We start from the raw sequence: 13579 nt of genomic DNA, 5'->3' as shown, positions 1-13579 counted from the left end.
TTTTTATTTGAGACAGTGTGAGTTAGAGATACTATGAGATAATTCTGAGTATGGTACTGAGGTGAATTGCTTTCAGAGTAAAAAAATGTAATTGGATTTTTGGTGTGAGGATGTTAAAAATGCTGATGACTTTTTGATGCACAATGAACATTATTTTTGAATAAAGTGAAAAGATTACTGCATAGAAACTCAATGTGTTTAATCAGAGGAGTTTTTTTTTTAAGTTTTTTTTTTTAAGATTTTTTATTAATTTATTTGACAGAGATCACAAGTAGGCACAGAGGCAGGCAGAGAGAGAGGAAGGGAAGCAGGCTCCCTGCTGAGCAGAGAGCCCAATGCAGGCCTTGATCCCAGGACCCTGGGACCATGACTGAGCTGAAGGCAGAGGCTTTAATCCCCTGAGCCACCCAGGAGCCCAATCAGAGGAGTTTTAATTTGAAGGTAAGAAACTAGTATTAAATTTATGATTGAGTATCTAAATAGTAACCATAGAACTGTTACTTGAACTGACTGAAGTGATACTCCACTCTGAAACTCCAGTGTAAGAATAGTAGCCAGTATCCATCAATACACGGCAGAGTTCAGAATTCAGTGAAAATTCAGGCCACCAGGAAGTTTTAGTATTCCATATAGTAATAGTAGAGGTACTTAATATTTCTAGAACTCTTACTGTATGCCAGACATTGGGCTAAGAGCTTTATGTATATGAACTAACTCAATCCTCATAGCAAATCCATAAAGTTTGTGTTACTTCTGTTTTACACATGAGGAAACAAAGGCATTTGGTCAAAGGTCATGCAGACAATAAACCATGCAGGGTTAAATGATCTCTAAAGTCTATGTTCTAAAACAACTTGCTATAAAATGGCGAAGAAGGGGCAATAATCTAAGGGAAAGAGTTTAAATGCAGAAACCAGAGAGGGAGAATTTTGAGAATAGTTTCATATGAAAAAAAGAGGCTGCAATATTTTGATTTTCTGCTTCAAATTAGTCTGGAGAATCTGTTATGCTTAATCCAACCATTTATAATAATCTTAAGAGCTGTTAAAAGATTATCGATCCTCAGATGATTATGTTGAAATGTTTGAACGCCTGACACTTTAGGAGCAAATACAGTCATTATGCACAAAGTGTCCATTAATGTTAAAAAAGCAGCATTTCAAAATCTTTTTTCAGATGATAATATATTCATATAACTAAAAAAATAAGAATTTACTTTAAAAGTATACAATAAAACATCTTCCTCCCATTCCTAACACCTATCCACCCAATTCCCCCACCATTATTTCATTAGCTTCCCATATATCCCTCCAGAGGGACACACATCCTTACACAGTGTCTCCATATAAGCAAAAATGCATAAGTACTTTTATTGCCCGCCTCCCGCTTTTCCACAAATGGAATAGCACATTTATTATTCTGCACAAAGATCTTGGAGAAATTTTTATATTCAATCAAAGTTTCTTTGTTTTTTTAAGTATAGCTGCATATTATTCCATTATGTGAAATGCCATAATTCATTTAACCGGTTCCCCACTGACGGTCATGTGGGTTGTCTCCAATGTTTTCCAGCTGTTACAAACCATGCCACAAAAACATCTTTGTATGCATGGCATTTTGTATACCTGTGCACAAATATTATATGATAAATTTCTAAAGCAGAATAGATGGTTGAAGAACATTAGCATTTGTAATTTTGATAAATGCTGCCAAATCACTTTCCATGGAGGTTGTACCAATTTGCATTACCACCAGCAGGGTATAAGTGCCTGCTGATTTGTAACCAAGCTTATTAATTAAATTTTTGGATTTTTGCCAATCTGATGAGTTAAAAATGGTATCATTGTAATTTTAATTTGCATTTTTATAATGAGTGAATTTGAGGATCCTTTCTTTTGTTTATGAGCCTCTGTATTTTTTGTCCGTATTTTCTTTTCAAATTCTTTACACATTAGTCTGTTTGTTGTTGGCCCTTTTCTTACCAATTTCTAGGAGATGGTTATTATTCGATAACCAACTGTTTGTAATAAATTGCAAATATTTCACCCATTTTATCATTTATCTTTGAATTTTTAAAAACTTTGCTATAGTTTCTTATATCCTGCAAAATTATCATGGCTTCTGGATTTGTAGTCATAACTATACTAGGTCATCCTCAGATTATAAAGGATTTTTTTCTGTTTTCTTTGTCATATATGTGGCTTTGTTATTTACATAGTCTTTCACCCATTTGGTATTTATACTAGCACACGGTGTGAAATATGCTATCTCAACACTACTGAATTTTCCCATAGTGGTCTGACCACATATTAAATCCCTGAATGTATTTGACTCTATTTATGGACATTCTATAATGTTCTACTTATTCATCCTTTTTGGGCCAACACCACACTGTTTCAATTATTGAAGCTTTGTAATGAGTGTTAGATATGGTAGGGCTAGTCTTACCTCTATGTGTTTGTTACATTTTCTTGGCCTTTATTTGTTTATTTTTGTTTACAAACTGAAGAATTAACTTATCTACTTAAAAATAAATCCATTAGTATTTTTAAAAATATATTCAAAATTAAATCAGAAATATCTGACATCTTTATAATGTAGAATCTTCCTGTGTAAGAACATGCTATGTCTTTTCATTTGTTCAAGGCATTTTTGAAATTCCCAAGTAATGTTTAAATGTTTTCTTCATTTGATCTTGCACACTTCCTGTTCAATTTATTCCTAGATATTTTCCCCACTGTTACTGCAAATGGGGTCTTTCTTCTATTTTTCTTCCACCTTTATTCTTTTATCTATATTCTATTGCATATTCTTAAATGCAATAAATAGCTATAAATCTATATTTGGTCCCTGATACCTTTAATGAGTCTTCATCATTTGTGATAGATTCTTAGTTGATTCTTTTTTTTTTCTAGGTATTACTGGTAGACATTGTTTGTTTTGTCTTCTTTTTGCCAAAATTTGTTTTTAAATTTTTTTAAATTTCATACACTCATTTCACAAATTTTTATTGACATTTTATGGACAAGGCACTGCTCTAGGCCCTTGGAACACATTAGACAAAATTCTTCTCTTTGTATTTCTATAGTGGTGAGGGAGATTTAAAAAAGCAAAACAAAGATACAGATGTCGTGAAAAGAAGGGCCATCTGTACCCCAATGTTTATAGCAGCAATGGCCACAGTCGCCAAACTATGGAAAGAACCAAGATGCCCTTCAACGGATGAATGGATAAGGAAGATGTGGTCCATATACACTATGGAGTATTATGCCTCCATCAGAAAGGATGAATACCCAACTTTTGTAGCAACATGGACGGGACTGGAAGAGATTATGCTGAGTGAAATAAGTCAAGCAGAGAGAGTCAATTATCATATGGTTTCACTTATTTGTGGAGCATAACAAATAGCATGGAGGACAAGGGGCGTTAGAGAGGAGTAGGGAATTTGGGTAAATTGGAAGGGGAGGTGAACCATGAGAGACTATGGACTCTGAAAAACAGTCTGAGGGGTTTGAAGTGGTGGTGGGGGTGGGAGGTTGGGGTACCAGGTGGTGGGTATTATAGAGGGCACGGCTTGCATGGAGCACTGGGTGTGGTGAAAAAATAATGAATACTGTTTTTCTGAAAATAAATAAATTGGAAAAAATAAAAATAAAAAAAATAAAAAATAAAAAAGCAAAACACACAATAAATAAGTGAAATTTATGATAAGATGAATATAATAAATGACAAGGAAAAAAACCCAGAACATGATGAAGGCGCTGGGAACTAGCAGAATAAGGGTTAGTTTGCAACTGTAGATGGGATAATCAGGGTACTTCTCATTGAGAAAGTAAATTTTGAGCAAAAACATGAAAGAGGTGAAAGAGTGAGCCACCTGTTGGTTATTGTGATGATCACGGGCATAGTGTCTTATTTTATATTTCAGTGGAAACGCTTTTCTGCTGCTTCCCTGTCATGCCTGATGTGGGCTTTGGAGGGCCAAGATAGATAAACTTTCTCATGTTAAAACATTAACCATTTGTTTTTATTTGAATACTTCACCAAGAAAGTTTATTGAAATTTATCAAGTTCCTTTTCAGGATCTAGAGAGACAACCATATGATTTTCTCTGTAAATCTTTGAAATTTATTTATTTATTTATATTTTAATTTTTTAAACTTAAATTCATTTAATTAACATATAATGTATTATTTGGTTTAGGGTTACAGATCTGTGCTTCATCAGTCTTATATAATAACCAATGCTCATTACAACACACACCCTCCCCAGTATCCATCACGCAGTTACCCTTCCCTCTCCCCTCTCCCATCCAGCAACCCTCAGTTTGTTTAATATGATTAAGAGTCTGTTATGGTTTGTCTCCGTCTCTGGTTTCATCCTGTTTCATTTTTTTCCTCTCTTCCCCTATGATCCTCTGCCTTGTTTCTTAAAGTCCTTAAATCTTTTAAGATAATAACATTGATACTGTATATTACCAATATTGAACCATTCCTGCATTTCTGGTCCTGGTGAATTATATTTCTTTAGAGTACTGATGGATTATTTTGGCAAGTATTTCACTTAGAATTTTCCACTGATACTCTGAAGTGAGATTAGGTTGTAATCCCTTTTTTTATTCTTATATCTTTGAAGCTACTGGCATAAATACTGTATGTGCTTCATAAAAATAATATGGAAAAATTTCCTTACTTTTTTCTGCTTTGGAATTGTTTAAATAACAGGGGAATTATCTACTTTTTAAGGGTTTTGTAGACTCCCTCTGGAAATCATCTGAACTTGGTACTGTTCTAAACATCACTTTTTGAAGCATTTTCTTTTCTATCAAATTTGATCTTTTCCGGGGCAAATAAATTGTTTTCCTGGAACACTATTTCAGATAGATTTACAAGTTTAGTCTTGTATGCTTGAGCAAACTAGTCTCTTACTGTTCTTCAGTTTCATCTTTTTCTATGGTTACTTCTTGATTCTCCTTTTGTATTTTATATATTTGCATTTGCCTTCCATTCTTTTAATTAGTTTAACGTCTAATTAATTAAACTACTGGCTTCTCTATTTCTTTGTATTCTTTTAGCTTCCAAATTTATTTATTCTTTTTTCTGTGTTCTAACTCATTAATCTCTACTTGAATCTTCATCCATTTTGTTTTCTTTCTCTCTTTCTTCTTTTTTTTTATTCCTTTGGTTTGTTTTATGGTCTTATTCCAATTATTGAGCATTACTTTATCTTTCTCTTATGGTTTCTGAGATGTATAGCTATTCTTTAGAAATTCTGCAATTTTGTTTTTTAAGTCCTTTTGGTCCAAGAGTTGTTCAAAGGAGCTTATTTTTTAAAAATCTCCAAACAAGTATGTTTTACTTTTCTGAATTTTTAAAATTAATTTTTCACTTTACTTTCTCATGATTAGAAAATGTATCTGTACTATTTCTACTTTTTAGGATTAATTGAAATTTTCTTTATGGTTTAATATATACTCTATTTTCATGATAAAGAATTTGATATAAATTAATAAATTTTGCCTCATTAATTTTACTACTTAGTTTTTGATGTATCTACTTACTTTTTTCAGTCTTTCATAAATCAAAAGAAGTGAATTAGAATATCCTATTACCAGTCTATTGTATATTTTTCCTTGAATGTTCCATAATTTCTCTTTTATATATGTTGCTTTCATATAATTGATATATATATTATATATAGCATTATTTATTGTAACAACTCATATCTTTATTGAAAATTATACTTACAGTTGAAACTTGCATTCTTGTTTAATTCAATGCTTCTTGGCCTAAATGCCACCTATTTTCTCTGTTCTTCCTGTTTTATGTTATTAAAGAAATTTTAACATTTTTGTTTTTATGATTTTTTTTTTTTTTTTAAAGATTTTATTTATTTATTTGAGAGAGAGAGACCGTGAGAGAGAGCATGAGCGAGGAGAAGGTCAGAGAGCGAAGCAGACTCCCCATGGAGCTGGGAGCCTGATGTGGGACTCGATCCCGGGACTCCAGGATCACGCCCTGAGCCGAAGGCAGTCGTCCAACCAACTGCGCCACCCAGGCGTCCCATGTTTTTATGATTTTTAAAGGAAGTCTTTGGCTAAGGAATTTGTTTTTATTTTTATGTACTTGTGATACTTAGAAAAGCTTTTACTTTTGTTCTGGTGGTTACTTTTATTTAATATTCTTAGACTTTTATTTTTTAGACAATATTTGTTACCTAATAGAAAGAGATAAAATTAGTGTGCATAATCTTTTACACTTTTCTTTCATCTACCACCCAGTTATATTCAATGTATGCTCTTAGTGTTTCTCTAACACTAATATTACATATGTTAAGATTTTTTTATTGTCTGACTTTTTAGATTTTAGTGCTATCTTTGATACCCAGATATTAGAAAGGAAATACTTGGAGAAACTCTCCTCTCATCTTCTTTTCATCTTTTCCTGCCCACATCAGCCACACGTAAAAGTCTAAAATAATTTTCTAATTGGAAACATATTATATGATATAATATAATATGGTAAAATGCATGATATTTTAAAGCTTTCTACTTTCAGAAACAACTAAAATCAGTATTTATAAGTAGTCCTAGCCCTCCCCTTCTGTATCATTAAAATTTACATTGGAAACCTGGTACCATATTTCTACCCACAGATAACTGATCTGGGCTCTGCTAGAGCAAGTAACAGTAACATTGACCAGAGAGACTCTGCCATGAAGACTGTGGCTTTAAGTTCCCTTTTAAATTTGCATCTCCAATTGGAGGTACTGATGTGAGGTAATGATTAAAAGCTCCTGTTTGTAACCATTTGTAATTATCAATGGCATCTAAACATGCTCATTAATTCACACTCTTCACTTTGACAACTGCTGTCTTCGATCATTTTCTACTCTATTACCTATGTTATTGTTTCTATACCTTGGCAAAAATCTATCTTTTGCATGTTGGTGTGGTGTACTGGTGGAGAATGGATAATTTTATATATATATATATATATTTTTTTTAAGATTTTATTTTTATTTATTTATTTATTTGATAGAGATCACAAGTAGGCAGAGAGGCAGGCAGAGAGAGAGGAAAGCAGACTCCCTGCTGAGCAGAGAGCCTGATGCAGGGCTTGATCCCAGGACCCCGAGATCACAACCCGACCCGAAGACAGAGATTTAACCGACTGAGCCACCGAGGCACCCCAATAATTTTATATTTTAATGGAGGTACTATTTGGCATGGGACCTATATTAATTTGGAAGGACTATAGAGGATCATGACAGTAGAGAGTTAAAGAATATACAAAATAAAATCCAGCAACTTTCTGAGTAGTGCTTTAGTTGAGTTGAGTGTGGTTGAGTCTATAATATTTAATGTGATAATCTGTAGAAGATTTTTTTCTAGGTGATACTTCAAGAGAACTCTAGTGGTGGGGAGTGAATTCATTGTGCCAGGACATTGCTACAGGAAGTGGTAAGTGTGGGAGTAGTAGCATGATTTGGGGTTTTAATTTCTTCTCTTTTGTCCAAGCTACCATGACAAGCCACCATGGTAGAGAATATAAATGTGTCTTCCATTGTTCTATCGTTAATAATTTATTCAGTAATTATTGATGGAGAATCTAGAGACCATGTTAAGCCCTAGGGATACAATGATGAGCAATATGGACATGGATTATGTCTTCATGGATTTCTAGTCTACAAAGACACTCATGAGCCATAAACATCGTTGCAGTAATTTTGAAAAGAAAAAAAAACATTTTAGGAGTATATAGCAAAGACAAATAAGATGAGAGCTGAAGGATGCAAATATATATATATATATATATATATATATATATACACACACACACATATATAGGAGAAGGTAGAATAGGGTCAAGTGGTCTAGGCAGAGAAAGGTGCATCTGTTAGGTGCTGAGGTGCTTGTCTCAGTTGAGGAACTGGAAAAACACAAGAATCAAGATAGGGAAGAGCCTGCTATTAAGGCTGGAAGGGGAAATTTGGGGATGCCATCATGAAAATTTTGGTCTTTGTCATAAGGGCAGGGGTAGCTACATAATTTCAGAGGCTCGGTGATATGAAAATGAAAATATGGGATTCCTTTTACAAAAATTATTAAGAATTTCAAGACAGTGACAGCTGAGTATTAAACCAAATGCAGGACCTTTCTAAGCACTGTGCTTAGTGTCACTGCACTGGTCACAAGCCCATGACATTGGTCTACCTAACGGCAAAGAGAAACCAAGGGAAAGTGTGAAGTACAGAGGAGTGATGACTGGATTGGCAGTTTAAAAAGTTATATTGTTCTACCAATGCATGTTTAGTTGGTGAGTAAAGGCAGAGGAATATTAATATCTCTCAGATCCAGGATTATAGATTATTACTAATATTATCTTCGCAAGGCAGAAGATATACAGAAGATATACAGAAGATATATGCTTAGATACATAGTTATCCAGAATCTACTCAATATGTTAGTAGAAGCAGTAAATACGGTAAAGTCTGAGATTTTTGCTTAAGGTCATCCTATGTCAACCAATATTTTAACACACTTGAATAATTTTTTCCTCTAATCATTTAACAACAGAAGCAGAAAGTTTCAACTAACTGACAAGAATATTGCTTAAAATAAATAATGTTCTTTCTTGTTTATGAAAAAAGTATGAAGAACTTGGAAGTTTGGAAAAGAAAATAATTTAAATACAAGGAGGACCAATGTCCTGCTCATCCTTGTTTGTTGTAGTGATTTGCATATTCTGTTTAGAAGATGTGTTCTATTGTTTTAAAACAATAGGCTATATTTCATATGCAACCAGATATTGAGAATCAAATCTTTTGTCCATCATCATTCTACCAAAACAAGTCTTGAATATTGTATGCTGTAGTAAGCAATAAGTGAAGGAGAAAAAATTCAAATAACCATTTTATTTTTTACAATAACAATCCTAATTTTGTGTGTGCTTATGAATTTCAAATACCTTACAGAGAAACAATACTATCACAAAACTAAAAAATTGATAGTGATCCACAGTTTTAATTTTTCAGTACATAGAGAATCAAACTTCTTTAAGGACTTTGATGACAGAATAAAGGTCAACCTATTACTTTTTTAAATGTCTGACAACTCAAGAAATCAGTAACCTTATTTTTTTTTAATCTGATTAATTCAAGTTTATAAATGTTAATGGTAAAAAATAACTCCAGCTTTTAAAAAAATACCCCAAGTATTTTTAGAAAGAAGACATTTGTTAAATATTTGTGTACTATGACAATAAAAAGGAAATATTTTTTGTGGATATCGTTCTTCTTTAGACACATGCTATAAATTATAAGGACTTTATTTACTTATTAATGTTTATGGTTTGGCTATATAAGCAAAGTGTCTTAGAGAGTGATACCAAATGAGTAAAACGTAGGAGAATGAGAGAGGTTCAATCCTCCTATATTAATTTGGAGCTTGTGAGTGCAGAGCAGTGCATAGTGGGGAAGTGAGTCGTCAGTTTAAAGTTACTTCAGTTTAACAGAAGAGGAGGCAGACACACACATAAATATACAACTTAATAAGCAATTACACTATTCAACTTGATCTGATTGGATAGAACCATGCACCTAAGGTTAGGAAACCGCAGTGGCAGATACGAGCAGAGGCGATAAGTCGATGGGCCTCATCTTAAAGGCAAAGAATCAGAAGGAGGATATGGATAAAATAAAGACTTGGAGTTGCAAAGGAAAGGGGGGTGAGGTCTAGCAAATTACGGGACTGCAAGTCTTGTGTGAGATAAAAACTAGTCCCAGGGGGGCGCCTGGGTGGCTCAGTGGGTTAAGCCGCTGCCTTCGGCTCAGGTCATGATCTCAGGGTCCTGGGATCGAGTCCCACATCGGGCTCTCTTCTCAGCAGGGGCCTGCTTCCCTTCCCCTCTCTCTGCCTGCCTCTCTGCCTACTGTGATTTCTTTCTGTCAAATAAATAAATAAAATCTTTAAAAAAAAAAAAAAACTAGTCTCAGTATTGGATAACTACTAGCAATGGAATTTTATTATGAATGCTTAAAATTGATGGGACATTCAGAGAGAGTCCCTTCCAACTTAGGAGAAATACTAGAAAAGTTAATTAGAACTAACACACATTTGACAGAGAAAGGGTGGGTAATTGTGCTGGGCTAGTTTGGAATCCAGATAATAAAAAGAAGACTTCATGAGGGAGGCAGAGTAATTACTGACCTTTAAAAGATAAAAGTGAAGCTGCGAGATAATTCATAATCATTATTATTGCCTAATATTTATTTTTGTTGCTTCCTAAGCTGTTGAGTAAACTGGAAGACCTACCTGCAGGGGGAAAACAGGAACTCTGTCTCTGAAATGCAATTCCACCTCAAAGTACAATTAACTGAAATGAATTAATAGTGTGACATCATGTAGTTATTATAATTGGACAAAAATACATTGGTTCAATTTAACTTGAACATTTTCTAAGGGGTTAAAAATCTTTGGAAATACTTAGAAAAGACCCTTAAAGCTTATTCTTTAAAGAGAGTATAATTTGAAAGTTGAAAATAATATTGTTGTGATATTTTTTGCACAATTATATAGAAACTCAAAAATTGTACATAATAATACTGATGACATTACTTGCCTAGGTCCACAAGCGATGATTCTTCAATTGTTTGTTGCACAGGCTCAGAGAGGAAAAAACTAAGCACACAATCACTCTGAAAAATAAGACAAAGTATAATGTTTCTTCTTATATTTATTTATTGCTCCTATTCCTGTGATGGGGGGATGGACCCCAATCCAAAATGACTGGTGTCTTTAGAAAAAGGGGAAGTTGAGACACATTCATGTAGGAAAGACAATGTGAAGAGACACAGGCCAACGATGATCTTTTGTAAGTCAAGGAGAGAGGCATGGAATGACTTTTTCTGTCACAATTATCAGAAAGAACCAACCTTGTGGAGACCTTGATTTCAGACTTTGAGATTCCAAAAATGGGAGACAATGTATTTCTGTTGTTTAAGTCACCTAGTGTGTGGTTCTTTGTTAAGGAAGCCCGAACTAACTAACACAGCACCCAGTGGTCATCCCTACATCTATGACCGGGATTCTAGTCCTTCCTTCTCAGGAACCTTGTGGAATATCTCAGTCTATACTTCAGTAGATTTACCTTCTTCCTTTCTTTCTCATCAACATAAAGTAGTCTCTTTATTAACAACTAACAAACAGAAGAGTCAAACCACACAAAGTGTACTCACACATGAACAATACCTTGTCACAAATGCCCTTTTCAAACCCTGTGTTATTTCCCATCTCTTTGACAAATCTTAAGTTGCCAACATTCATACGGCTTCAACTTCTTCAATTTCTACTCTGTGATTTATAACACTCAGTTTTCTGCCACAAACTGTCGTCCAAAAATGTTCTTACCATTATTTTTTTTTAAGATTTTATTTATTTATTTGACAGAGAGAGAGAGAGAGATCACATGTAGGCAGAGAGGCAGGCAGAGAGAGGGCGAAGCAGGCTCCCCGCTGAGCAGAGAGCCCGGTGCAGGGCTCTACCCCAGGCCCCTGGGATCATGACCTGAGCTGAAGGCAGAGGCTTAACACACTGAGCCACCCAGGCACCCCTCTTACCATTATTTTTAACAATTTTACTTTTCAAATGTCTTTTTTTCCCCCTCCAAATCCAGTGGGGATTTTCTTGGCCTTTATATAGCTGTTTCATTTTTAGTGAGAAACTCTCTTTTATTTGCTTTTATGGTACTAAGTTCTCCCAGTTTTGCTTCTATCTGTCCCACCATCTCTCTCTCTCTATCGCTCTCTCTCTCTCTTTTTGAACTGTTTTTCCTCAGGCTCCTTTTCTTTTGCTTGTAATATAAGTTCTAGTGTTCCTCATTTCCAGGCCGTTTCTCTAATTACTGACCCATTCTTTCTGCGTGATGTTATCCCTTTTGGTGGCTTCTATAATGATGTACAAATCTAAACCTTATCCCAGATCTGTCTCCTCAGCCTCAGCCTGCTATTTCATAATACCTGTTTGTTGGCTTCCTTGACTATCGGAAAGACAATTAAAACTGAAAAGTGCACCAATAAATGCATTTTCTTTGCCCTCGAATTGCTACTTCTTCTCATGTCCAGACTCAAAACAGGGTGTATCTTTTTAGACTCTCTGTTCTCCCTTACTCTACACGTAATATTTATTGCTAAGTCTTATTGACTTTAATTCTTAAATATCGCAACCATCCATTTTCTTCCTTTAAGGTATGCTTCTGACTTCCAGCATCATTACTTCTCACCCAAATTACAGCAGAGGGTTTCTCTAAGCCTTATCCTGTTACCCTTGGGTTCAATCTATTCTCCATTTAATTGTCAAACTGATCTTTCAAAGTAAAAATGTAACAGTTAACTGCTTAAAATCCGGCAGTGGCTCCCCATTGCCCTTAAGAAATAGGTCAACTGCTTCACAAGGCTTGTATGACCTTCCTTGAGTGGGATAATGCTCCTTTTCCCTCTTCATCTCTCAGCATTTCTCCTCCAGTTATTTTATGCTTAACTATGGCTGAATTATGTTTATTTCCTCAAGTGTGTTATGCTCTCTCACCTCCTTATCTTTCTACACATTCCATTATCCATCCTTTCCACTTCTTTCCACCCATTTGCCCAAGGTTTCTCACCTGTTTTCTTTCCTATTCCTTTAGTTTAGTCAATAACGTATCAAGAGGAATTGTCATTTATTCACTCATATCTAATATAGTATTTTTGCTCAAAAGATATTTCTTAAGCAGAACTGAGATCTCTCTTTAGATATAGAATACATTGCTTTTCTAATACAAATATTCTTATCTATGTAGCAATTTTATACATTGTAAATTAATTAATTACCAATTTTGATCTCTATGTATTTATCTCTTGTGAGCTTGCTTAGTAAGACTCTATCCTCAAGAAATGTATCCAAATTCAAGGTGCTGAATAAACCAAGTTTTCTTATTTTGAAAGCTTGAAGACAAACTTAGGACTGTGCAGAATTTGTGGAAGAAAATTTGACCTTCTTTGGCCTTTTGACAACTTGTCAATTATTCTTCTCTGGCGACATTTTGGCCTCACCACCCAATGGTTATTAAACTTCAGTAGGAGGCAGAATATCCTCCCAATTAGTATCTGAAATGTCACCACTAGCTAATTATTCCCTTGTGTTTACATTGTCATATCCTTGAAATCCTCATTTGTAATTCTGGGTGTGGGTGACATACTAAATACTAATTCCTTATTGTAACAAGATTGTTTTCATTCTTGAGGAGAAACATGATTCAGCGTCAAGGGAGGCAGAAATCAAAGAAAGGGATGAAGAGGATAGGAAAAGTAATGTTGCTGGATCTTAAAATAATTGATTTTAAAATTTTCTCTGACTTGACTTTACTTATGGGCATGTCTCCTTCTGCTTTTTAGTACATTGCACCACTGGGTAGTTTGAGTTATAGAAATGTCAGTAGCTACAATTGTTCTTACTGATAACTTAGATCAATGTTCTCAACTGGGTTTGTATTGACTCCTAAGCAATGTGGCTGTATTTAGCTCTGTAAGTTGTATACTGAGC

At 34.4% G+C, this 13579-nt stretch overlaps 1 protein-coding gene across 1 annotated transcript in view; it reads right to left on the bottom strand.

Moving 5' to 3' along the window:
- PIK3C2G (phosphatidylinositol-4-phosphate 3-kinase catalytic subunit type 2 gamma) overlaps nucleotides 1–13579 on the bottom strand; it is a 364772-nt gene that overhangs the window by 31285 nt on the left and 319908 nt on the right. The window contains exon 30 of the mRNA XM_044227234.1: nucleotides 10623–10698. Coding sequence (XP_044083169.1) covers nucleotides 10623–10698 — 76 coding nt within the window. The remainder of the gene's footprint in view (nucleotides 1–10622; nucleotides 10699–13579) is intronic.

This window comes from Neovison vison, chromosome 12, assembly GCF_020171115.1.
Source record: "Neovison vison isolate M4711 chromosome 12, ASM_NN_V1, whole genome shotgun sequence".
Taxonomy (NCBI): Eukaryota; Metazoa; Chordata; class Mammalia; order Carnivora; family Mustelidae; genus Neogale; species Neogale vison.
Note: the sequence above shows the minus strand (reverse complement) of the source record. Positions and strands in the feature narration are given on the sequence as shown.